The sequence below is a fragment of the Haplochromis burtoni genome, unplaced genomic scaffold (genome assembly GCF_018398535.1).
Source record: "Haplochromis burtoni strain Fernald_Lab_line unplaced genomic scaffold, NCSU_Asbu1 Contig_115, whole genome shotgun sequence".
Taxonomy (NCBI): Eukaryota; Metazoa; Chordata; class Actinopteri; order Cichliformes; family Cichlidae; genus Haplochromis; species Haplochromis burtoni.
This window is the reverse complement of record NW_024582476.1, coordinates 322,095-349,656: the sequence shown is the minus strand read 5'-3', so window position 1 is coordinate 349,656 and position 27,562 is coordinate 322,095. Positions and strand designations below refer to the sequence as shown.

Genomic DNA, 27,562 nt, shown 5'->3' with positions numbered 1-27,562 from the left:
AGTCTGCCAGGGACTTAAGCCAGATCAGTGACCTGCAGGCCCAGCTGGAAGAAGCCACAAAGGAGAAGCAGGAGATCCAGGAAAAGGTAAAAAGAAGTATTCAAAAGCAATACAGCTCCCTGCCAGGAACCTGCCTGCTGCCTCAACACTTCTTTCTGATTAGGCTTTAGCTTTTCACTGTGTTCTCTGATTATTTTGACCAAAAATGCTCCTTTTATGTGGTAGCGTGCTTTCTTCCAGCCATTGCAATTTACATGTAAATAGTAGAAATCAGAGAAAAAGTGTCAAGGAGCAAATTTTCCCCCTCAGAATTCTTACAGTATTTAAAGGAAGGGTGGAGTACATAAACTTAACAGCCGATCAAGATGGAATAACTATTTAGGTGAAGAAGTAATTTTAGTCCTTTCAACAATCATCCCTGAACTTCTGCCAACCAGCTTTGGTCTAAATGTTTTTTTTTCATTTGTAGTTCTGTTGTTATTTTATTTTAAAATAGAAGAATATCAGGTTAATAAAAGATGGCAATTGGAAGCAAGTAAGAAAATAGTGTTTTCGATATCAGCTATTGGTATGAAAAAAATGTAATAGCTGGAGATAATAGCAAAACCTTGTTACTGTGCAAGGCCAGTTTATTTTATGCATGATGCATGATGTATATGGTTACTCCAATCAAGTGAAAAACCCTGAAGATTCCTTTTTGCTCTGACACAGACACACACACAGCGGATGCTTGCAGCAGAGTCATGTTTGAAATGTCAACCCATGGCGTTGTAGAAACAGATGGCCCTGTGCCAGTCATTTCTGGCTTTTGTGTCACCCCAAGCACCAATAGCTAGCTAGTGTACCTACATGAACATTCAATAAAAATAAGTGTCACTGGTTAGGACTGCAGGCAAGCTAGTTGAATACTAAGAATTTTAGTCTGGCTTTGTCTTTCCAGAGTAAGCAATGCATTCCCTAAAAACACGTGATCTGAAGTTTGGAACATATGTTGCTCCAAAACCTGTATCTTTATACTTTTCAGTATTAATGATGCCTTCACAGATGTGCAAGTTAGCTAGTGCAATGTGCTCTAATGTATCTGCCAGCCATCACAGATGCAGGCTTTTGAACTCTGTACTGATAGAAAGCCAAATGATACATCTTCTCTTTAGAACAGAAAACAAAGAAATCATAAAGAATTTCAATCCATCTTCAATGATCTCTGGCTCAAAGAAGACCCAGCTGTGTTTAAATTTTGTGTTGTTTTTTTTTTGTTTTTTTTTCTTAGCGTGGTAGAATTTTACAGCAACTGTGTTCACTCACAGTGCTGAAGTATTCCCGAGCACTTGTAGAGGTTTTCACTGGAGAATCTGAACGCATCTGTCCCCTGGTCGTAGATGTCTTTGGATTCTGTGATGTTATGTATTTTAGATCGCAAATGAAAGATAATTTTTAAATTCTTGAACTTTTGATGAAAGAGCCCTCATCTTTTACTTCTGGAAAAGTCAGAAGATGCTCTTTTTGTGTCTCATTACAGATTTTTTACTGAATTTATAGTGAAATCTTTTCAAGTTTTTGTTTAGCATTACACAAGTTGCCCATTTTTTTTTCAACATTATGTTTATTAAAGTTTTACATATATACATATATAAAGTACATAAGTTGCCCATTTTGTGTAATATAGTGTTTGTGTTTATAGTTTTTGGTTTTGGAAAAGCACAATTAATCTGCAGGAAAATATTTTTTTAAGACTGTGGCTGGGGAACTGAAATCCTATATCCAGCTTTGGGTACAGTTTATTGAACTGTTGGACTTGGCATTATTTGAACTTGCTGTTTGGGCTTTATGTCTATAGTTTTCATTCTAGTTGCCAGAAATTGAATAAAGACTGTTGACTTTAGTGATCACCTAAATCTTTCTCTAGCAGGTCAAAGTGTTCACTTATTTAGAGAAATCCCAAAAATGAATCGGCAAGTGGTAATGTTTACATGGCAATCATCAGCAAATTGCCATTGTGAGTATGCTAGTCTGCAGATTTTAGCACATATATCAAAGCCTTCCAAATGTGACAGATGGTGTGGCTAATGGTGTGGTTGCAAATTCCAATTCTTGTTTTCACACTGCACTTGCTAAGTCACAAACAGATCTGAATTATACAACTGTAATAAACCATAGTGTCCTTGCCTGATTTACCCTATTTCTGAGCTGATTGGTCAAATTACTGCATTTTGTGCTTGAGGTGTCTGCTAATGGTTGAGGTCTGGCATAAATGTGGATTCATGTGATATAAAGATTAATGCTTCTGATTCAGGCCTATGTTGATAAGTGCTTTTATCATGTTGTACTGATGGAATACTATTTGTTCAGAAGACAACCTCTGTGTTCGATATGTCATGTATTAATGCATGCCTATTTCCTTTTTTGATGAAATTCATTTTGTAAATAAATGCGTCTGGTAGATTAAATGCGAATTTAGCTTTAGCATGGCAAAGTTTAGCATAAGTGTGAATGCACATTATACGACCACAGCTTGGTGTTACTAGACTGTATTTTATGGCTGCATGGTGAACTAAACAAAATTGTGTGCTATAATCCCAGAATCAAAACACAGAAATAATAGCACACTGTTAGTTTTGGGTCACTCAAGGCCCACCCATCAGAATATTTTTGGCGATACCCAAGTAGCACAGCAGGGCTGTAAGGCATTGTTAAAACCTGTCAGAGTAAGCAGTGATAGCTATCTAAAGCATCTGACCTTGAAGTGGTTATCTTATCCCCAGTAGGAGAAAAATCTGGATTCTTTAGTAATATCAAAGGAGAACTCCAAATCCTCCTTGTCTCTGATGCAAAGTCCCTTATTAGGTGCCATGCTGGCTTTTGGACCAGTTTTGTTGTGATGTGTCTTTCTTCCTTTTATCAGTCATGAGAAAACCATTCAGATGGAACAAAAAAAAAAAACGTGCTTTGCATGAAGCAAAAGCTTTTCTAAAGGCTTGTGAAATTACTGTGGCTTGCTGTTACTCAGTTTCAACAACAAGCTCTTCTTTTAACTATTTGTTGTACATTTGGGGCTTATCTAGAGCTTATTATTCACGCTGTATACAAAATATTTATATTCAGAGACTTGGATTACATTTATACAAAACTGCAATTTGGTTTTAATACATACACACATCAGCACTTCATTTTAATTTTCACAGATCTCACTTAAGAGGGGGCGCAAAAACCAGAGGTCAAGAAGGTGTACAGTGGAAATTGCTCTTCAAGAGTGTTTATTTGTGTAAATATGTGTGTCTGTCCTCCAGCTCCATTCGCTACAGAACCAATTAGAGTTCCAAGAACAATCCATGGTGGAGAAGTCACTTGTGAGCCGCCAGGAGGCTAAAATCCGTGAGATAGAGACCAAACTGGAATATGAGAAAACGCAGGTTAAGCGGTTGGAGGTAAGATGATGTGGACAAATGTGAAAGCCATGCATTGCCAACCTGTTAATTGGATTCTGACACTTAATTTCCTAGTAATTTTAAGACAAAGGCCTTAAAAAGAAAGTTATAGTGCCGCTTGCTTTGCTCCGTACTGTCTTTCTAGATAACAAAAGTGTCCATCATGGAATGAATTTAATTAGGTTCTTATAAAGACAGTCAGTTGATGGTCACCTTCCCTGTTATTCACCTTAAAAATGAATTAAAATGAATTTGGACAAAGGGCAACTCATAGCACTGTTCACATTTCCATTTTGTTATTATTAATGGCATAACTGACAGTGGCCAGCTGCAGGCAGCTGAGAAATTACTTAAAACAGTACAAAGAAGATAATTTAGCTTGAGTGTTGTTCACTTGTCTGTACTATATGTGCCCTTAACATGTTCGTCACCTGCTTCCCAGAGTCTGGTGAGTCGTCTGAAGGAGAATCTTGAGAAGTTGACGGAGGAGAGAAATCAGCACATCACTGCAGAAAACAGGGAGAAAGACCAGAATAAACGCACGCAGAGGCAGCTAAGGGACATGAAAGAAGAAATGGCAGAGCTGTCCAAGAAGGAGGCTGAGGCAAGCCGCAAGAAACATGAGCTGGTAAGGCCATGGGTGATTTGTGACCTTATGGTACTCACTGGTGTTTACACTGGAGGAGCTAACCATGCTCCAATCCATTCACCAGGAAATGGACATCGAGAGCTTAGAGGCAGCAAATCAGAGCTTACAAGTGGACCTTAAGTTAGCCTTCAAGAGGATAGGGGATCTGCAGGCTGCCATTGAGGATGAGATGGAGAGTGATGACAACGACGACCTAATTAACAGGTGAAGTGCAGATTTATTCTTTGTTTCATTAGATGCCACACTGCAATGTAGCTAGCTGCCTTAGGTACCACAGGGCATTCTCTTTGTATGTTGGAAGAAAGTTACCAAATGAGATGTGCTAGCTTTTTCACCAGGCTGTCAATCATAACATGTTCTTTCTCCTATGTCTTCCTGCTTCAATTTCTAACCTCTTTTGAACAAAGTCATACTACAGTCTGTGAGTTCCCCAAATACTTCTCAAATGGTTTAATTCTGCTCCATGCTTTTGATCTTTTGTCTCTTTGTTGTTTTTTCTGGTTTGGTTACACGTTTCCTCTTTGCAGTTGAGTTGAGGGTTATGCTGGCTCTGAGCCCTCAGATGTAAACACTAACTGCAATATTACAGACCTCTAAAAAGAAGACAGTGCACTCACCAGCTCTGTTTGAGCAGAGGGCATAGGTTGTTTTACTGCTTTACAGTACACAGTTATTTTATATGTGCTTAAATTGCTCTTATGTTCTGTCCTCCTCTTGCAGAGTTTCAGAAAAAATGTATCTCACGTTCTCTGTTTTCTTTTTCCTTTTGGTGTCTTCCACACTTCTGGCAGTTTGCAAGACATGGTGACAAAATATCAGAAAAGAAAGAACAAAACGTGAGAATGGAAAATGCTTCCTTTTGTTTCTGTCATTATGGTTGTTTTCAAGTTTGTTTTGTTTTTCTTCGGCACCCATTTTAACCGCAAGGGAGAATAATGCAGTATACCTTATCCTTTCATTCTTTTTGTTCACGGTAACACTGTGAGACGAAGTAATTTTAAATAGAATAGAAAGCAGTGTCTGTGTTATACGTCTCTGATAAAAGCTATGCTTAAAGGATGGCCCCGGTGTTTCATTTTATTTCGTGCCAAGTGTCTGACGGTGTCCGTACACAGTCCGCCTCATTAGAGATTTCAAGGCTTGTTTGTTTGATGTTAGATGAAATGTAAACTAGAATGAAAAATGGAGTATAAGGCTAAATGTTGAAGTTTTTCCTCCTTTAAACCGTTCTCACTGCTTTTGAAAATATAAACCAAAAGAAAAACCATTTTTTTTAAGAAACGTGGTAATGCTGCATCATTTTCTCTATGAATAATTTTGCGTCAAACATCGTCCTCATTCACCGCTCACCACTTTGTTAAAATCAAGAGTTTGCATTTTTGCACTGACTTTTCTTTAATTGTCTTTTTGTTCTTCTAAAGCTTTTCCAAAGCACATGCAGCACATCTCACTGAATGCAGCACTGTGATGCATCAATGCAAAATTATAAATGTAATATTCATTTACTGCACTTTGCATGATAAGAGACTAGGGGTGAATGATATCACCTGTGTAATGATATGTGATGAAAATTTCCAATAATGGCTTGAACTGACAATACCGAAAGAAAAGTAGTGAGTGCTCCAGCAATGCTTGGTTAAATCAGTTGTTGGGTCACATACATCATTTTTGTCTTAAATGATGTAACAAGTTTGTTGTTTCCACTTTTAGCTGGAAGATGCATATTTTGCAAAGCACCATGCTTTGTTAGAGGTCGTTGAAGTAGCTCCATTTTAGGTACTAAATCGGCATAGGATGCTCTCATGCGGCTTTTACTCTCAGACATGTCTGGGTTTGTTGTTGCATGCACTGGGGAAGGTAGATACATGGTGTTGCTGTAGCAATGATATTGATCATGTATAATCAGGCAGCTCTATAGGAGATATGTGTAGTAATATGAAACAATTACAATTCTGTGGTTGCCTGAATGTATCTTCAGTCATCTGCTTTTTTTCTGTGACAGTTTGGTGAAGATATTTTCAGTGTTTAATCTTATGGGAGTAATTTACATGTGCTCTGGAAAACCTTAAGCATGATTGTGTGAGCACTGCTTGTGAGTGTATGTCATGTCTGCATATACAGCAAGTGGTGTGAACAACACAGTCCACTACTTGAATGTTTTGACTCAAAGCTGAGCTTTTGCTTTCCTTGTATTCAAACATTCTACTAATCCAATCTTATTTTACAGTACTGTGAAACATTTAACTGAAAATATAAAAGTTCATCTTGTCTCTCGTGTTAAATGTGGTTATTTATTTTTACTCAACCCTCTTTTCTTTCATTTTCAATGTAGTAAAAGGATTTTGGCATGCTGAATAATTAACTGTCAATGCCAGCATAATCTTCTGTTTATAGCAAATATCCATAGCTTTCTACATTAACCTTTGATTGCTTTTTCAAAGGAATATGCTATTGTGCCTTTATTAATCACTTTGTCTTTCAATTTTTCATCAAACAGTCCATGTGTATCCGTGCTTTGCCTTTCTTTTTGTGCAACTCGAGGCAAAGAGCAACGATTTGCCATGTTTACTTAATTACATTTTCCCTCCTTCGACATCATTGCATTAACAGCATGGATGAACAGTAATGGAGGTGGTGATTTTCTCCTAATTATGAAGTGGATTTTCCAGATGAATTACATTACTATTGAATATTTTGTACTTAATATTTCAAAGCAGAGGTTGCAATTCTTGGATTAATGTGATTGTAGTGTCATTTACATTTCTGATTGCAGCACAATACTTTGCAAGGCAAGAAAAATTACCTTTTTTGTCAGCAGGTGATAATTATCCTTGAAGTTCAAGTTAATTACATCAGAGTGCAATGTGTCCACGGTTTGACATAATTAGCTCTTGTACAATAAAGACCATAAATGTATGGTTTAATGTTTCTGTTATTTAGCACTTACACGATAGCACCAAACCATACATGATTTGATGCTGACTGTAAGTATTTGCGACAAAGATTTACAACCAGTGTAGACCAATTGTCAGAAGCGATTAATGTTCACGTCTGAAGTCTTGGGGCTTGTTTGTATCTGTGGGCCTCAGGACTGGTTAGCTAGTAGTGTGAGGCCAAGGACAAATCGTTTGTGACACCATTTGCACAGCACTCAATTGCAAGCCACCTTTTATTTTGCACGCCTGTGTGTTAGACTGAGGGTAGGAGATGGAGATAATTTTGCTGTGGGCTGGTTTCAGTATTTTGGTGTGTAATATATCATGTTAAAAAGTCACAGCATCAGGGAGATGACAAATGGGTAACATGTGTAATCAACACGCCGGTATTAACGAAGCTATTATCTCTTTTTTTTTTTTTTTCTGGTGGGCTTTTATCAGTTGTATTTACTATGCGAAAGAGAGTAGAGGGAGTGTGAAATGAAGGGCTGGCTTATTATAGCTTGACTTGGACTCACAATTTTCACCTTTTGCCTCAGAAGGCACTACTCAGACTCTGCAATGGGCAGGGTTTGTGTAGTAAAATTATAACCAGACCACTTAATCTCGCTGGGATCATCATTACCTGAAAATTGGCCCCTGAGTTAAGATATAAATGCTCTTAGAAAGCCTGAATAGCACTTAAAGAACCTAATGCTCCTGGCGCTCTGCGCTCACTCCCTGACGATGTCCTGCTTTCACGCAGACCACCACAAAGAAGGGAAGAAAGATAACAATTTGTTCTGAGAGGAGAAAAAATGAATGTGTGACGCAGAGATTGGTGACAAAGGAGACACTACTCTCTTCAGTGGGAGACCTATGTAAATGCACATATGGTATCTAGAGCTATTATGGAGGCTGGAGCTGTCTAGCTGTCATCTCACACCTCTTGGAATACTGTGTTTGCACCTTATAAGCAGTTTGCCACATTTTCCAGTGCTCAGAAAGAAAAGCTAGTCCACAGAGACAGATCTGTTACCTACATTGCTGTTTGTTATTTTTAATGGTGCTCAGCTTGATATAGACACAAGATGAACTATATATCTACAATTGTGATATGTGAAGCAATTATTTTAGATGGATGAAACGTGATTGTTGCAAAGGTATCTTAGGTAAGGCGCTATGTAAGACAAAAAAAGATAAAGAGGAACTGCAAATTGGATCTCTCTATAATGAACCTTAATTTGTGTATTTAATATAGAGGATGTTGTCTTGAACGTAAGAAGTGTCTCTTAAGAATGTAATTTTCTGCTCTGCTCAGAAACACAAGTCAAACATACTTTATGCCTTCATAGCATATGTGTGTCTTTGCAATTTCAAAAGTGTGAAATGTGAAAATTTATTTTCACACATCATGCAGCCTAAGAAGGCAGTATATCTCGCACTGAAGGGAGGGAAGGGAAAAAAAGAGAAGAGGATTTTTCACTTAATGTAATTTGACCCCAGTGTCAGTATTGACTTAGAGGTTATGCCACTTTGCTCACCTCCTTGTGTCACTTTAACCTCCTAGGACAATGGGATGCATAACACAGAATATTCACCAAAAAAAGAAAAAAAAATCAACTGGGATCTGCTTAGCTCTTTCATCCAGATCTGTAGGTCTCTGTTTATTGATTGCCATGTCAAGCATAGGGCCATGGGGCTGTCTCAAGGCTCCACTCCAATAACAATCACCAGGGACGACAGGTGACAAGTCACACAGATGCTAGCAGCTTGGAACCAGCCAAACAAGTTAATTATACTTCCAGGAGCTTCATCTGCATACCGCCTTTTCACTAATGCATTTGCAGCACATTTGTCTCTTGTACGGACACCAAACTGTTGCATGGCGTCATACTAACCCCTATTTTTATATGAGAGAGAAATAACTGTAACCTGCTAACAGAAAGTTTTTAATATGTGAAATCAAACACCTTTTTTTTTTTTTTCTTGGCTGTGTAATTTATGTAATCTGACACACTATATAAAATACTTGATGTATTTCTGGAATTTAACATTAAACAGCCAAGTGACGATCAAAAGAACACATCCCTACATTTCTTCTTTGTGTGGAAGATTGTTCTACTTAAAGAAGAAAAATTTTAAGATGAGTATTTTTGCTGTTGGAAAGCCCTGGATGCTCTATATCAACTCTAGCTGATTTGGTTTCTTCACAGTGGAGAGGAGATGGACACAGATTCAGAAGTGGAGGACCGTGTGGACGGAGTCAAGTCTTGGCTCTCCAAGAACAAAGGCTCCTCCAAGACCATGTCACAAGAGGGAAGTCTGAAGAGCACCAGGTTAGTGAAAGCTTTCCATGCTTTTTGTCAGATGACCGTATAATTCCCCATTATAACAGTGATGAAACTACCCACATCGCCAGCCTTAAAAAGGCCCACGATTACCTGGGGCAGTTTGCAACAGAAGGATGAGTATTTCATGTGATTAGGTGTCATCTCTCTCTCCCGGTAATCTGTCTAATGACAGGAGGCAGGATGGGGAAGCGGCTGCTGTCAAATTTATTGAAGTGGCCCGTGGCCAGTTGGCACGCCTGCAAAATGACGCCTCTACCACAGTTAGATAGATCTTCTCACTGGTTGATTGCCTCACTTTCTACAGTGTACACTGTGCATAACAGCAATAGCCAGAGGTACTGGATGTGTTCCCTGACTCTTGAATGGTTTCAAGGACAAAATGAAAATGACAGATTTATTCTATAACAAATTGACATCAGTGTGTCAAAGTATGAAAATGTAACCTTTCAGTTACCACATATAAGCTGTCATAGTTGTCATACATCAGCTGTGAATATTTCACGAAATTAAAATTGAGAGTTCCGGCTTTAGATACGCAGTATTTTTCTTCTTGTGTTCTCCTGGTTGTCATTTTTCTTATGCAACTCTTTAGATATTCAGCAAATGCAGATGCCAAAGAGATGAAAGAAGGTAAGGAGAAGATTAATGACAAAGATGGGAAAGAGGTAGAGCCGAGCAGATCGGTGTCTGTCCTGAGCTCTCTGAGCTACCGGAAACGCTCCAATCTGAAGGACTCCATAGGAGGTACAGGCGATGACAGCTCCCTGTTCAACACTCTCAAAGAACAGCCTGACACACTAGACCATGCCTCCATTCGAAAATCTAAATCAAAGTCTGGAGACCTTCAGGAAGATTGGAAGAAGAGTCGGTCACAGGAAGACTTAGAAGACAAAGGTTCTGTCATCTCTTTAGCCTATTCTGAAGCCACCAGCAGAGCCAGGAAGGGTTTGGAGTCCCGCTGGACTTCACGCAGCAGCCCTGAGTTTGATAAAGAGTCCATGGTATCCTCTGTGGGTCCCAGCAGGATGTCCACCCGGAGAGCAATGATGGACATGGACGATGACAATAAGTCAACTATCAGCAGTGTGAGCCGATCCAGCCCTCGATCGCTCCATCGCAGCACATCTTGGAAAGATGAGAGACGCAGCAGCTCTCGCTTGTCCGTTGCCCGCAGCTGTGGCCTGAGTGAGTTTGGCCTACACGTAGATGACGATGATGACGGCCAGAGTGTTGCTTTTAGCAGAGGGGGAGCCTCGCCTTACAGTCCCCGCTCACGCAGTCGCAGCCTTTCTACATCAGCTCAAACACGCTCATCAGACAACAATCCGCTTGACACGTCAGACATTAAATTAGTCACCCATCGAAACTACTTGGACCCTGACCTAGAGGCTGCAATTAATGAGGTGCTGAGCTTCAAACCTATTAAGTTCAAACGCAGCAAACTTGATGAGTCTAGTGATGAGGACAAGGATGAAAAGATGAAACAAGTGAGTGAGGACAGTAGGAAGAAGGTTGAAAGTGAAGGGCTGGGCTGCAGCACTTCTAACCCGCTTCGTTCTTCATTAGGCTCTACTCTGGAGCACAGTAACAGGCCAACAAGCACCAGCAGCTCTCGTAGTTGTCTAGATAAAAAAGGTAAAGTTTCATCATCTGAGAGCTCCTCATCGTCAGATGACCATCACAGCAGAAAGAGCTCAAAGTTGAAAAAGAGCAAGAAGAAGTCCAAGAAGAGCTCTAAGAAAAAAAGTGAATCAGAAGACTCTTCTTCCTCTTCAGAGTCTTCGTCCTCCAACTCAGCCATCTCCTACCGCAGCTCCAGTAGTATTAAAAAGTGCCCTAAACAAGAATCTGATGACAACGAGAAGGAACTTCCAGGTCATGGAAAATCTAGCAAGAAGGAAACAAAGAAGAAGCAGAAGAAAATGGACAGCTTGGTGATGAAGTACCTGTACAGGCATGACAGTGACTGATACTGAACGAAGGTGATACTTGGTGTGGTGATAACCCCGAGCCTGCCATAAAGTTTGGTCGTCTGACTTAAAATACTAACGTTTGCTATGTGTGACAGTTTCTTTGTTTTTAGTTTGGTTTTTATTCATCAATTTGACTAAATGGTCCGTGTGAAGAACAAATGCTTATTTGTACTACTAGTAGTGTTTTTGACAAACATGACACAGGCCTATTGATGCCTACCACCGTTTTTCCTTTGCTTGTACTGACATTTGTCTTAATTTAAGCTTCACATTTTTCCATACACTGTAGTGATGCCTCTGGTTTGCATTACACAAACTCCTTGAGTTTTATTTTTAAATTCCATTAGAAACAACAGTTTATATTTAGGTTTAAAGTAATCCATCACTGCAATTCATCAGATTCTTTTTAGCTTTTATTTGTCCCGCTCCAAGGCATCACAGGCAGCACACTGAAATATTTGTCCTGAAATAGTAGTGATATAAAGCAGTGTTACATTCCTGTGTGTTTTTTATTTAAAAAAAAAAAGAAAAGAAGCATCTCTGCAAATCTGAGTGTTTTTCCTAATGGTGTTTGAGATGGTGTTTTGCACGCATAGTATTAAGAGAAGAGTGTCTGCCTGTGACTGTTCCTCTAGCACAAACCGATAAACAGATGCTGGCAATAACGGGGAAAAAATTTAATTACACCTATTTTTCTTTTTGCATGTTAACTGTGAAGAGTTCAGGTGTGACGTGACTGTTGATATTATTTGATGTAAACATGTGTAATATATTCTAAAATTAGCTCTGCCTCAAAAGCTATCTATTTTGAGTTCCTGATAGCATCTCTTGTTCTTGTCATACTTATGCCAGCGAACTAATAAAGGCCAGTTTTCTGTATGTGTTAACAATTTAGCCTTAAAACACAGCTCTCTGTGTGCTGTTGCTTTTGCTGTTGCAAAATGGTCAAATATTCATTTCACACTTCATTAAAGTAAACCTACTTGAAAGTAATTATTAGGACATTTTTAATTTGTATTGCTTGTTTTGATACATCTTGCTGCTCTGGAAGCTAGTTACACAGGTGGCTTAAAGCAATCTGGTTATATATTAGTTTTCATGGATATAGCTAGAAGGTAATCAAATTATAAATATGTTAATTTGCAAGCACCCCTTTTATCAAATTTTTAAAAAGTATTTTTTAAATGTTAGTGTCCTTGGCTTATGTACTGACACAGTTCATGGATGAAATGCAGCATTTTGTATGTTGAACATGCAGTGCAGTGTACTTCAAGCAGATGTCTAATACTCAAGGACACTCATGTGTGTTTAATCAGAAAGATACTATTTTAGTGTTAAAGAGCCTGTTTCAGTGGTTTTTCCTTGTTCTCATTAAATTGTATCTTAATGGAAGTATTCATATACTGGAATCTCTGCAGTAAGCTAAGCTGCTATCAAACTAGTGCAATGAGTGATTCTGATGTAATGAGTTGTCATGACAATGGATTCTAAGAATGGCTCCAGGTAAATAACCTTTTTAATGAGTAGAGGCAGAAGCAAGGCACAAGCTCACTGAATGCTGTGTTGGTTCTGATTTAATCTCTTCTACATTTAACCTACTAACAGCACATATTTACTAATATTTGAACATGGTGCCATTACAATACTTCTGCATGTAATTCTTAAGCATTTAGCTCAATAAGAAATTTCTTTTAATGATTCATAAAGTTTTTTTTATTGGTGTCCACAGAGCTAGAATCTCTGTGACGCAAAAAGAGGGAAACCATGCTAACATAGTGCATGCATGTCTTGCTCATTTAAGAGTTTATTGACTGGAAAGAGTCAGCCAAGAGTTTTGTATCTTAAAAGCTGTTTTTTTTTTCTTTTCTTTTTTTAATGTGCGTTTGCTTTTTTTATGGGGCTATAAAAGAAATCGTGTTCTAATGTGTCTGTATGTGTATTGACCCCTACAGCCCTCCTGTACACCGGAGAGATGCGAGTCTGCCCAGATCAGATGAAGAGGATGAGGTGGACAGAGATGGGGGGCAGGCGCCGAGGCAGATCAACTGCGAGGGCTCGCTGGCAGAGAGCTCGTCATAATCCACAGCCTGTCAACCTTGGTTTTTCAGTGACACCAATCGCACAACAGGGACACAGTTCTTTTCTGCTAACTTTATTACTCTTTCCCAGCCAACAAGAACAGAAATGAGGCACACAAAGAATGCTTTTTGTTGAGTAGGTTAGCTTGGGCATTTCATTATCCTCATTGTGGCACACCTAATAACATCATAAAATTATTTTGCTTAAATTATGCTTCTTTTAAGTATTATTTGAAAGAATATTAAAATGAAGGACTATCAGAAGAACCTTTGTGCTGCTGCTTTATTTATAAGAGCTGCTTTTCAGGCATATTTAAGCACCCCTCTGCACTTTTCTGACTTTACAGATAGCTCTGCCAAGAGGATTTAGATAAGCCTGCTTTGGTTTTGGACTTCTTCAAGAAGGTCTGACCAACTATTAAGATTATTCTTATCTTTTCCATTAATGTAGACTACTGCAGTGGGAGGAATTAACCTCTTTTTAATTAATTATCTCACTGCCCGTTTACATATGGCTCTTGTTGCAACTTGAGATATTCATAATTTTAAGAATGTGAGGTTAGCTAATTATTACTGACAGGAAAAAAAAAAACAAAAAAAACAAAACAACAACGACAAAACTAAAACCAAGCTGTTAGGGTTTTAAAGATGACCTATGTTGGAAATTCTGAGAAATGGAGTTAAGTTAAGATTTCAATGTGCATTGATAGTTTAAATGGATATCTACTATGTTGAATCAAATGCTTTAGATGCAACTTAGATAAAATTGAATAAAGCTACAAGTATTTTATTGAGATGAAGTTTGCTGTATTTTTGTGCTACTTGAAGTTCAAAGGGAATGCATTTTTTTGTTGCTATTATAGTTTCTTTAAATAATATATCCCACAGGAGATTATTCCAGTTTTTGGATATATAATAAAATGAAGTCTGTTCTGATCTCTCCGTTGCTGATTTTACTACTTTAAAAGTGTACGATGAAGATGATCTTTAGAGCATTTTGGGCAAATTGGCTTAAGCAAATAATTCCATACCTTTTTGCTATTTCAGGGTGCCAAATATCACATGGATTATATTCTTATAAATAGTTAATGTTTGCATATGAGAAAAGTTTGGGTTGGGAATGTAAAAGCAGCCCTTAAAATCATATTCCTTTCTTTTATATTGAGGCTCTTTCTCAAAGCTGTCATTTTGAATGTAATTTAAAGGATCATTAGAGCCATATGTTAAAATATCAGCAGCAGGATTTGAAAGATTCTTCCTTGTGTTGGGCTTTTTTCATTCAAAGTACTGCCAAAATACCTTTAATTAAAACCACTCTGCTCATAAAATGTAATACTTGTATGTAATTTCAGATGCACAGAGGTATGAATTGATTTCTTATTGGCATTTTTTTTTCTTTTCAGGCACATATGAAAATAACTGAATACTTCTCTATTTAACCTTGATAATGATATCCTTAGTGTGATGTAATGGATTTTAATGTATGGGCTTTCTGCTCATGCGAAGAAAAGCTTGAAGTGTCTGTCTTACTATTAGCATATTATTTTCTCAGTTTTCTTTTCTATGCTTCAGACATGAATATTAATGTGGAACACAGGAAACTTTGATGTCAGTTTTTCAGAATAGACTTGTTAAATGAAGAAGAAGAAGAAAAAAACCCTACATTTCATTGCCTCCAAGTTGGAGTAACTGACTTTACCAGATAATACTTCAAAACTTTGCACTTCATCGTATCTTTTTAAAAGGCTTGTCTATTTTCATTATTGAACAGATTGCCACATGTTATATGCGTGATCTCAGAGGGATTTTTTTTTTTTTTGCAAATAAATTCTGCTGTTTACAAAAATCTGTGTTGGCTCACTGTAATTGCATAGAGGTATAATTTGGATTCACATTAGTTTGAAATTCACCACTATCAGAAAACAGTTTGAGAAATGGTTACAAAGCAAGGAAGACAGGTTTACTTTAAGAAAAAAAAAATCTGATGTCTGATTAATTTTAGCTCATCTACTGCATGGAAGTGTCTCATCATACCCATCCAGTTTTCCCAGGAGAGCACAGAGGAAACAAGCAATTCATAGAAATGATTAATTCCGAGTAGATGGGGAGGCAGACTGAATGTTGCTCACACTTAATTTGACTGCTGCACATCTACACAGTTCAAAACCAAGCCTTGGGCAAATTCAGGAAGATCAAAAACCTGAGTGCAAGCATAGTCTTCCTTCCACATCAATCTTTATTCTACATAGGCAAAGCTTACCTAGATTCAAAGGGATTGATGGGTTTTAGATTACCACCTTGGTTGACATTCACACACAGTGTGTTTTTGCTTTAAAGAATCCCCCTATTTATCCAACCAATCTGTAATCCTCGCTCCTATACACAACCTGTTCTGCTGCATCACTCTGTGCCAGGGAGCTTTTGCTGTAATTTCACTTCACTTGCGTGCACCCTCCGGATGGCTGCATGTTTCTGCTTAAAGGCTTTCCATTGAGTGACAGATTAAATTCTGCTCCCGATTTTACTTATTTTGGCTCTAACACTGTTTCACAAGCCACTGGAGCAGGAAGTCATTAGCTCAACAAAGCCAAGCAAGTCTGTGTTTACGGTGCCACCCTCCCTGTTATTTAAACAGAGCAGTTAGGCCACAGACATTTGCTGTGCTGGAAGTCTAAAGCTGCACCTCCATGGACAACAGTGCCCCATACAATTATATAGAATGCCAGGCTTTTCATTTAGCTTATTAAGTAGAACATCTGAATATTTGTGTTTTCTAGTAACCTTTAAGCATCGCCTTGGATGAATTTCTCTCAAAATATTCACGGTACCTTCTTGCCTCCCCCAGCAAGATTATGTGCCAGCATGGACAAAGATGCACCTTTTCAAAATGACAAAGCTGATGGAGAGCAGCCAGACACGGTCACAACCGACTCTTAAATAACACTGTGTGCCAGCATCGGCATAAGCAGCTGTGTTCTCAGAGCGTCTTCACATTTTGACCTTGGTTGGAGGCCATCCTGCCAGGCTGTAAGATATGTGGGGGTGCAGTTAGACGGGAGAACATATTTATCAGGCATCATCCTCAACTATTAGTGCTTCCAGTTTCCTGCTGTATGCCTGCTGTCAATAAAGCACTGATTGGAGGCACTGGGACATTGCCTGCAGGGACCAGGTGAGGAGGCTGCATTCATTTGCAATTCTAAGATGAAAAGAAGCAGCAGAGTGTGCTGCTTGGGCGCCTCTCTTTGTTTGCACATATCATTTCCACTCTAATGAACACGGCGCAGTAGTGGGGCCTCAAGGCTCAAAGGTAGGTGCAAACATTGTTTACATTTTGCATAGGTCTTCTGTGGGCCTGGGGGACCATTAAAGGATTTTTTCTTCCTGTGTGGGACTTACCAAAAAAAAAAAAAAAGGCAATGGGGAATCTGTGATTTATTTTGTTTCATGCCCCTCTAATACCTAAGCACAGTTTAAACCCCCCAAACAAATTGTGGGAATCCTTGGAGTGTTAAAAAAAATGTCGCAGCGTCTACCACCAATTTCAATGTCGGATTTCTCCCTCTCTATCTCCACTCCACACTATGCAGGTGGCCAAAGCCTCCCACTGTGCTCAGAACTGTTCAGTGCTTAGTGTCTCTGCCAAAGGAGAGTTGCTACCCCTGCCACTGATGTATGTGTATGTGTGTGTCTGGGTGAGAGGGAAATGAAGTCTTAGGATGTAGTCTACAGCAGTCCACTACATTTAAGGGATTTGAAAATGCAAATGGTCATTTTCTCTTTCTCCACAGCATTTCTCTGTGGTAAAAATGTTAGCAGAGTGTGCTGCTTCACCAACGCTTTGTGCTCTCGGTTCTTCACAGTGATGGGATTTCCTTTGTTTCCTTTCACCTTCTGCTGCAATTATATTTTTTTAGTTCTGCAAGCCTCAGAGACAGATCCAGGGTTGTCCTTAAATCCAAGTGTTAGATGAACAAATACCCACATGGTCGTCTCTTATTTCTTATCTGACTGTGGTTTGCGCATTTTATTTTGCATGTCTTTCTAAAATGATTTGTATACGCAACACCTACTGTGAACTATTCATTTAATGAAAATCTGTTTCAATCATAAGGCACCAAATCACAGCCACAGTCGCCTCAAGGTGCCTTATATAGTAAGACCCAACAATAATAGAATTCAGTGAAAGTTGATAAAATCAAAACATATAAAAACTTAATCAAATACACTCCCCCTCTAATCCGAATCTCTATTTCATAGGTCATAGAGATTGACAGGCCAAACACATTATATGACTCCTGCTTTAATCTTAATGCTTCCTGGGTGTTTTAGAGGTCATCCACAGTCTGACCTCTAAAACTAAGCTTTTTATTTCATCATATCCTGAGTGGAGCAAGCATTTGAATATAATCTTCTACACCGTTTTTTTTTTTTTTTTAATTTTTAATTTTAAAATCATGTGTTTGGTTTTGTGCAATGACCACATGCCCACAGCAGTAATTTAAATGTCCTGAATCTCTTTCCTCATTTGCTCATTTCTATTGTGAAAAAGCAACTCGATCAACCATATTAATTGTGGCCAAACAGATGGGAGGGTTGACATGGGCGAGGATGGTGACAGAGATTTGCGTAGGAGGCTGCTGGTGTAGCTGTGCTGCTTTCTTACACTGATAAATGCAGTGATAGATTACTAAGTAGCCCTTGAACTCTCTGGAAGGGGCGTCCACTGCTTCCATTGGTGTACCTCATGTACTACAGGCTGTCAGTGTTAATGGGAGGGAGGTGTGAAACCACAATGCTAAATTCCAATTTCCCCATCTCTACATTTGTGAACAGGGGCCTGTTTCTAATAATCCCTACATTTTAGATCCCACTTCCACCCGTCGGGGGGTGTGGCATGTTGTTTCCTGAGAGCTGCTGCTACGCTTTCCCTTCATGGTCAACACATTGCACAGAAGCTCGTCCCCATCCTGAATACGCCTCAATTGACCATCACTAAATTTCTCTAAACACTGTCTTTGAAATCTCCTGCACTGCAAGAATATTTTTTTTCTTTTCCTCCATGAAAAACGTAAAACTATTTTATCTTTTGGAGTGCTGGGTTTTTTAACTACAAAGGAAATGTGAAAATACATTGTGTTGACTTTACCAGACACGTAAATATATTCTTCAGCTATGTCTTTGCGTGAGTCATTGCACTGAGAGATAAAATGTTCTCTACTTGGTGCCAGCACTTGACAGCTTGGTGGTCTTTACCACCAAACTCACGAGCACTGCAGCTATAAACTGATAGATAGCAGGAATTAACTATGCATCTAATTACAGACTTTATAAGCATAACTCAGTGAGCAGATGGAAGTCACTGGTGTGTTTGGAGTCACTTTATCCAAACCCCAGGAGAGTACACTGCATCATATCCAGAGGAACATATTCCTCTTCGAAGTGAGATTTATTTAAACTAATACAAAAGCCTAGTGGCCATTTGGCTTTGGACTGGTACTGTGTCATTGAGGCTTGGCATGAGCAGAGAAAATGTGCACAGCTTTGCTGGAGTGTATACAAGATCTAGTTGGTTGTCACAGCACATATGTATATTGCTGTTGCCAGGTGGTGGATACATCTTAACCCATCGTGAACTGTACAGTAAATGCTACAGTCACAATCAGCTATAAGTGGGCTAAATGTTTCTCACAAGGAACTTGTATGCTCTGAAAAACAGAGTTAAATGACATTTTCCATTAGGTAAACAAGACTAACAGTCATTAAATAAAGGCGCTAATAAACTAAAATTAACTATTTGCGAACTTTGCTTTCCATGACTCGTGTTTCACATTTGCAATTACTTGTCAAATGTTTTAAAATGTAATTTTCTTTTTTAACTCTCAGGATGTCTGATGTTTGCACTGATATTTTTCAGAGCTTTGGCTTTTCATTTCTGCAGTAATTGAAAGGAGGACACTTTCACTCAAACCCAATCCCTGAATCTGAAGACGTGATTTTATTTTCCATTTCATTATAACCCTGGAGAAACTGGGGTAGGCAATTTGTGGCCACAGCTGATTGGGAGATCTTAAACTGTTATTCAAAGATGAGAACCAATCAACATCCGCTGGTGAGGTATTTAATGGAGATAAGGTTCTGAATAGAAATTGGAAAATGCATAAAGTGGCAAAGTGGTGCCTGGAACATATCCTGAGATTGACAGGCAGACATTGAATGAGTCGGGCAGGATACTAATGTCTGTCCTGTCATTTGGCCTTCCCTTTTAGCAGGCTCCATCTCACTGTCCGTGTGGGACTAAGTCTGAGTGACAAGCCACTGACATTTACAATCTCTGGGCCTCAAAGTGTGGGCAAGCATGCCCGTGCTGAAATGTGATCACACTGGATGGTCAGAGTCATTAGTGAATCATGTTATGGCCCCGCATAGACTGTTATTACGCCCCTCCCCAGTTGATGGTGTTTTTTCTCTAAACTCTAATGCAGCTTTTGGTGTTTAATTATATTACTTTTAGTACAAGGTCATCACAGAGCACTACCTTTGGGTGAGATAAAGATTAAATAAAATACAAAAGGACACTTGAATATTTCATGATTGGCTGTTAGCTGTTCACAAGTTCAAATAAATAATTTAATGATGTAATGAAAACATGGCACTGACATAACTAAACTCAAAGATATTCTCAGAATATCTACCTATTACATTTAGCACTCATAAAACCTTAGAGACGCAGTGGTGAAAGGGAACCATACTGTGCCTAAGCTACATTTTTTAAGCATTTCGGTTGTGTGAGAATATTGTCCTTGTGTCTCTGTGCAGTAGCTAAGTAATGACAAAGTCAGCAATGTTGCTAGGAGACTTAATGTCCAGACAAATGGTAGACTAATAGTCACTGAATTATTCAGTATCAGCACAGGAGGTGAGGCGGTTAAGAAAAGTTATATCAGTGTGGAAGGTCTATTTTCTTCCTGAGACCTTTGCAAACGTACAAATGGACTTCATCACTGGAACTTCAGGTGGATCCGTTTATGTATATTTCCTCACCTTCATCCTCTGCAGTGCTCATACAGGGGCGTGCAAAGTGAAGTACCTCTCTCGCTCTCTCTCTTTTTCTGCAAGCCACTGCTCAAGCTATACTGTACAGTATGGATCCGTCCCATTCCAGTAGCACAAATTAATCTACACCAGCTGTCCACCTGAAACAGACCCCGTATGTACAGTACAAGGACACCTTCATTTATTTCACTTCTTCCTGCCAGGGGAAATCTACGAACGTGATTCAGAGCTGCTGTGCTGTTGTTCTGGCTAAACAATACATTTCAATGAGATGCAAGCTCTCAGCAACAATGTGAATATAAATCAGTAAATCGTTGCACACCTCCTTTTGAGTCTTAGGCAGGTAATGTGTGTGTGTGTGGTTTAGATTGCATTGGTTGTGAGGCAGTGCTTGTAGCTGTTTCTATAACTAGAACTAAAAGGATATTGCTTGTAGCATTTTTCAGCAAAATACCAAATTACACACAGGTTGAAAAATATAGCTTATGGGTTTCTTTGAAGTTCAGATGTAATAAGGTTCAGGCAGTTTCTGGTGAAGGTGAAAGGACAGCATATTTCCCAGACAGACAGAACCAGGTGGTATAGCATTCAGCATGGCATGCTATAAACACAGCAAAATCACATGATTGTCGCCCTATGCTGTGCATGTGCATACTCAAAAACAGCAGCCCTGGGATTCAGTCATTTCTAAACACAATATATGTAACTATTTTTTTAAATGACTGTGTGCAATAAAAGACCAAAATACATTAACTGTCGTATAATGATACATTTATGAAGTATTTTAATCCAGCACTCAATGTTGCATCATTTGAAGGACTTTCTTTGCAAGATCCTTTGACTAACTAAATCCTACGTTTATTCTCGCAGACTATTGTGCACTCACAGACTATTTTACACTTTACTGACACCAGCCTGGACCTTCTGCTTTTTTCAGAACTGCCTTAATTTTTCATGGCATAGATTCAACGAGGCGCTCGAAACATTGCTCAGAAATTTTGCTCCGCACTGATAGCACATGATAGCATGGCACAGTTGCTGCAGATTTGGCTGCTGAATATCCATGATGTGAATCTCCTATTCCACCACATCCCAAAAGTGCTCTATTGGATTGAGATCTGGTGACTGTGCAGGCCATTTGAGTTCAAGATGATCTGAGCTTTGTGACATGGTTTGTTATCCTGTTAGAAGCAGACATCACAAGATGAGCACACTGTGGTCATAAAGGGATGCAAATGGCCACCAACAATACTCGGGAAGGCTGCAGTGTTTAAACAATGCTCAGCTGGTATGAAGGGACCCAGAGTTTGCCAAGAAAATATCCTGCCATCATTACAACACCATCAGCAGCCAGAACCATTGATATAAGGCAGGTTGGATCCATGTTTTCATGTTGTTTTATCTTTTTCTGAAAATTCTCTGCATACCCTAGAAAAGTTTGCGCAGGAAAATCCCGGTAGATGAGCAACCTCTGAAAGAGTTAGACCAAGGTGAACATGTGTTCTTAATAAAGTGGGTGGTGAGTGCAGAAGGAAGCTTTGGCATCATATGTGGTGCAAAGGGTATTTCGATTTTCTTTTTCAATGAATGGGTTATTTTTTTAACTATAAGGCAGTTTCTTTTCACAATGCATTTTGAAATCTTACCACTGCATAGCATTGGGAACAAATACTTACATTTAGTGTTCTCTGCTACACTGTGTTTAATATGGACTGCAGCTTAGGAAAAGATTTTGTCTTTCCTTGAACTTTTTACAGGGTTGTGTTGTGTTTACACTCTGTTTACATCTCTGTTTTTGTTCACAGCTTGTTGGCCTTTGTACTTGTTAAATAACTAAAAATTACTTCACAACATATTAATGTAATTTCTTCAAAGAAAAACAAAACCCAAAACCTTGAACACCTTCAGTCTTGGTGTAGGAAAACCAGGATTTCAATGTAATGCTGTATCAGAATCTGCTTTTACTCTTGAACACATTTCCATTCATCCAGAAATACTCCAGTTCCTGCAGAACCAGGCTGCACTTCTGTTACCACTGCCAGATTCCTCCTGATTGCACCATAAAAAGACAATTTGCAATGCTGGGCTCAGTCTGCACACTGTGCCAATGGATCATTGCTAGGGATGCTATTCACTATTCAGCTAGGTTTTCCCTCCTTTTCTCACAACTGCAATACCAATATGTTTGCATCTGATAGAGAGAAAATATATACCACCCCTTGTGTGTAAACGTATTATATAAGACACACCAATATCACCAGGTTTATGCAGTTTGCATTCTATTTTAATATCAAGCTCCTCTGCTGTTACACAGAATGTAATAATTGAATACAAATAATCTAAATGAAATATTTGTGATAATATTTTACCTCCTGATTTACCCTCCGTCCTGTGTCTAGTCTGTGAGACTCATATAGTGTATATTTAGAGTCCTCTGTCACCATCTCTTCCCTTAAGGGCAGATGGCTGAAGCAAATCTCAAAGTGGCCGCTTCGCATCGAACAGTTCGGGTGATGGATGGCCTCCTGTGTGATGTATAGCTGTTACTTTCTTCCCCACAGGCCTCCATGGGTTGAATTTGGTCAAGTGACCTCTGCTTCCTGTGTATCCTAGCTCATCCCTGGAGTCCCAGTCTGCGGCCTGGGTGTAAATATGATCCATGGGGCTACATGGCAGACGATGAGCGATGTACCTTATTGTCTTCAGGACAGAAATCAGATGCTCTTAGGTTTCTTCCAGCCCTCTTCACAATGCGGCATACTCACTTGGCAGAGCTGGAGTTTATTCTCTCTCTATATACATTTTTTCAGTTGTTTGTGGTGATTACTAAGTGTCCAGCATTATTAGTACGGTAATAGATAAAGGTATATCTCCTCAGTAATTACATGAAATTTTATTGAAATTCCAGTGTAATTATAGTCACCTACAAATACGTAAAGATAGATACACTGGAATAGAGCAGTAACAATTGAGGGTTTTTAAAGAAATAACTAAAGGTCCTTATTATGGCGTGGCTTTACATCTCTATTTATTGTTCATATGGTCATGTGCATGATGGATGTTCTATTATTCAGTTGCCTGTTTATCTATATTTAGATATTTTAGATCACCGTTTAAAGGGCAGCATGGTGGCAAGGTGGTTAGCACTGTTGCTGCACAGCACGAAGGTCCTGAGTTCAATTCCACCATCAGGCTGGGGTCTTTCTGTGTGGAGTTTGCATGTTCTCCCCATGTTTGCGTGGGTTCTCTCCAGGTACTCTGTAATTAATTACTTTTCAAAATAAGCAATCAGTAAAGTAAAGGGATTACTTTTTTGGGGAAGTAATCAGTAATTAGTTACTGATTACTTTTTTCAAGTAACTTGACCAACACTGCTCATAATGTACTGTAAGATGGGGAATTATTTTTTAGTTTTTCCATCAAATTAACGTGAAATGACAAACTACTTAAAATGACCTTTAAGTATGTGTAGGGAAATATAAATACTTTAAAATTCAATTTAATTACTGGGGAATTACACATTTAGAAGCAGGCCATATTATAAATTATAACCATTATGTTTCATAAAATATTTGTACATTTTGCATGAATAATAAAAACATTTTGACCTAACCATGTCTCTCCTATGAGGAAGTTAAAATTAAAAACAAAAAAACCATACTCAAGCTTTTGTCTAAACCCTTGTTGCTTATTCCAGCGCCAGGCTCAAATACACTCAACAAAAATATAAACGCAACACCTTTGTTACTGCTCCCATTCCCCATGGGATGGACGTAGAGACCTAAAATTCATTCCAGATACACAATATAACCATCCCTCCCAAACAGTGGTCACAAATCAGTCCAAATGTGTGGTAGTGGGCACATCTGCCATATTGAGATAATCCATCCCACCTCACAGGTGTGCCACATCAGGATGCTGATCTGACATCATGAGTAGTGCACAGGTGTACCTCAGACTGCCCACAACAAAAGGCCACCCTGGAATGTGCAGTTTTTGCGCTATTGGGGGTCTGGGGACCCAGAACCGGTCAGTATCTGGTGTGACCACCATTTGCCTCATGCAGTGCAACACATCGTCGCATGGAGTCTATCAGATTGTCAATTGTGGCCTGTGGAATGTTGGTCCACTCCACTTCAATGGCTGTGCGAGGTTGTTGGATATTCGTGGGAACTGGTACACGCTGTCGTATACGCCGGTCAAGCACATCCCGAACATGCTCAATGGGTGACATGTCCGGTGAGTATGCTGGCCATGCAAGAACTGGGACATTCTCAGCTGCCATCTGCCCTGAACAATGTGAACCATGATTCATCCGTGAAGCGCACACCTCTCCAACGTGCCAGACGCCATCGAATGTGAGCATTTGCCCACACAAGTCTGTTACGGCGACGAGCTGGAGTCAGGTCAAGACCCCGATGAGGACGACGGGCATGCAGTTGAGCGTCCCTGAGACGGTTTCTGACAGTTTGTGCAGAAATTGTTTGGTTGTGCAAACCAATTGTTCCAGCAGCTGTCTGGGTGGCTGGTCTCAGACGATCTTGGAGGTGAACCTGCTGGATGTGGAGGTCCTGGGCTGGTGTGGTTACACGAGGTCTGCGGTTGTGAGGCCGGTTGGATGTGCTGCCATATTCTCTGAAACGCCTGTGGAGACGGCTTATGGTTGAGAAATGAACATTCAATGCACGGGCGACAGATCTGGTTGACATTCCTGCTGTCAGCATGCCAATTGCACGCTCCCTCATTGCTTGTGGCATCTGTGGCATTTTGCTGTGAGACAAAACTGCACATTCCAGGGTGGCCTTTTGTTGTGGGCAGTCTGAGGTACACCTGTGCACTACTCATGATGTCAGATCAGCATCCTGATGTGGCACACCTGTGAGGTGGGATGGATTATCTCAATATAGCAGATGTGCCCACTACCACACATTTGGACTGATTTGTGACCACTGTTTGGGAGGGATGGTTATATTGTGTATCTGGAATGAATTTTAGGTCTCTACGTCCATCCCATGGGGAATGGGAGCAGTAACAAAGGTGTTGCGTTTATATTTTTGTTGAGTGTATGTAAATCTTAGCATGACAACAAGTAATTTGAAACATTTTGCCATTACAGTGCATGCCACACCACTGCAGCACATACCACACCACCACATAATGGGTCACTGAACTTCCATAACAGAGAGAACAGTAGGAGCGGGAGGGAAGAGATCAGAGAAGATTAGAAGAGGACAGGAGGAGAGGGGAGACTAAAGAGAAACCACCTAACATACATTTTCCCCCGCTAAAGCTACTCTGGTAAATACACACACTGAGAAATTAGATTTGGCAGGTCATTCAACTCTCCCTCCAGGGATCTGCAACTTTGCAACTGCTGTGTTGTTTTTTTTCCAGCTCAAAATAAACAGTTCACCTCAAATGCTGATGTGAGGCGTTTCACGAATTTGACCATTTACCTTAACCTCTTCCGATCGTTTAAGGCAACAATGAGAACTAAAGACAAAATCTCATCCGGTTATCACAAACATGTAAGTGTAGAATTACAGCTAAAATCTTGAACTTTTGATTATTTTTGGAGGTTCACAGAAACACAAAAATTGGCTTGAAAAATGTGCAAATTTCTTAGAGAATTAACATCTTGAAAGGTGTTGTGTGTTTTTTTTCTAATCACACCACTCAGGCCAAAAAATATAAAAAAACCTTTTTATGATGCCACTCCGATGAACAATGAAAAAGCAGGAAAAATTGCTCTTTGGTGTTAAAGCTGAATTTTTTCTTCAGATAAGTTAATGCTAGATGAGGCACTGCTTTTCTCCTCTGCTTAAGTGCATTTCACGGCATTTTCTGCACCCCCCCCACCCAAACTTTGTCCAGAGCTGGTAGCACTGCTGGAGGATAAAGTTCTGCCCACGGCTCTTCCAGCTTATTCATGTATGTCCACTTCAGCTCCCTTGGCAACAGTGAAGGAAAGTACCACGCCGTTCAACACATGCTGCTTTTAATGCTGAGGTGCTTCTTTCTTGCAAAATGACAGAGCTATGATTCATTAATGCTGCCACTGAGATTAGAGTAGTCCTATTTTTCATCTATCATTGGAAGCATTTTAGCATCTGTCTTCAATTTCTTCTTTTAGCCTTTTAGCTCATTGGCTAACCAAAATATGATACACCATACAATAAGTACAGTTGCAAGCACACTTACTGGCCAAATAAACTGACATCATTTTCGTAAAATAATTCCAATAACTGTCATTATAAGTACTGTCATGGTTTTGATTTTCATTATCATTGCTTCTTCACTTCTGCTAAATTCTTTAAAAGCACTTCACTAAACATGAAGGTCAGCTTTGGTAAAAAGGAATATTGCTTAATCTGTAAAAGCATATTTGTAATGTGCTGTGTAGCTCTGCAAGGACATTTTCAAAGCATGAAAAAACAGACTCACTGTTTTCGTCAGGGTTTGCACATACACGCACACAATCCACCAAATGCAGGTGTGTATTATAAAGAAATAATAAAACATCAGCTGTATGAATTCTAAAATTGCAGTTTAAATGTTATATGCTATTAATGGGGATCTTTTGTACAGTATGTGGATGCTATCAGTACTTTCAATTCTTTCAAGTGAACTATAAAACTTTTTCTTTGTATGAACATAATATTCAGTGTACAGCTTCCCTCCAGTCTCCATCGGTGTCCAAAGGTCTCCTTTTTACCAAAGGAACCTGACTTAGAGGTGACCTCTATTTTCTTTTCTGAGTAACAAAGGAAAGCCAGTATAAAACGCACTACTTAAGTATTAACAGGATATAGCTGGTAATAACGATGTTGAATTGTTTTGCTTTGACTTTGTCAAGAGAAACCCTTGGTGTAAGGGTTGTGCACACAAGATCAGCTGAGAATAATTTAAAACTTGAGAATGGATGGAGGTTGGGAGCCTTTCACCTTCCAACCCTTTCGTCTAATCTCCAAAATAACAGCAGACACGTGTGCGGAATGAAAGCCAGTGCAGATCTGTGAATTTCTGGGTCTGTAACTTGCTTATTTAGTTCTTTTGGCAGATGGTGACCAGAGTTGAAATAAGGGATATTTGAAAAAAAAAAAGGATTTAGA

General features: G+C 39.3%; 1 protein-coding gene across 9 annotated transcripts in view; it reads left to right on the top strand.

Annotated features, from left to right (window-relative positions):
- Positions 1–13,403, top strand: part of LOC102303247 (unconventional myosin-XVIIIa) — a 56,458-nt gene extending 43,055 nt beyond the window's left edge. For 8 of the 9 annotated variants that reach the window (XM_005928523.2, XM_005928521.2, XM_042223589.1 and 5 more), the window contains 8 exons: positions 3–86; positions 3,288–3,425; positions 3,868–4,053; positions 4,139–4,278; positions 4,866–4,910; positions 9,206–9,328; positions 9,936–11,325; positions 13,269–13,403. In XM_005928523.2, coding sequence (XP_005928585.1) covers positions 3–86; positions 3,288–3,425; positions 3,868–4,053; positions 4,139–4,278; positions 4,866–4,910; positions 9,206–9,328; positions 9,936–11,313 — 2,094 coding nt within the window. In that variant the 3' untranslated portion in view covers positions 11,314–11,325; positions 13,269–13,403. The remainder of the gene's footprint in view (positions 1–2; positions 87–3,287; positions 3,426–3,867; positions 4,054–4,138; positions 4,279–4,865; positions 4,911–9,205; positions 9,329–9,935; positions 11,326–13,268) is intronic. The other variant, XM_014335566.2, reaches the window with a different exon arrangement.
- The last annotated feature ends 14,159 nt before the right edge of the window (positions 13,404–27,562 follow it).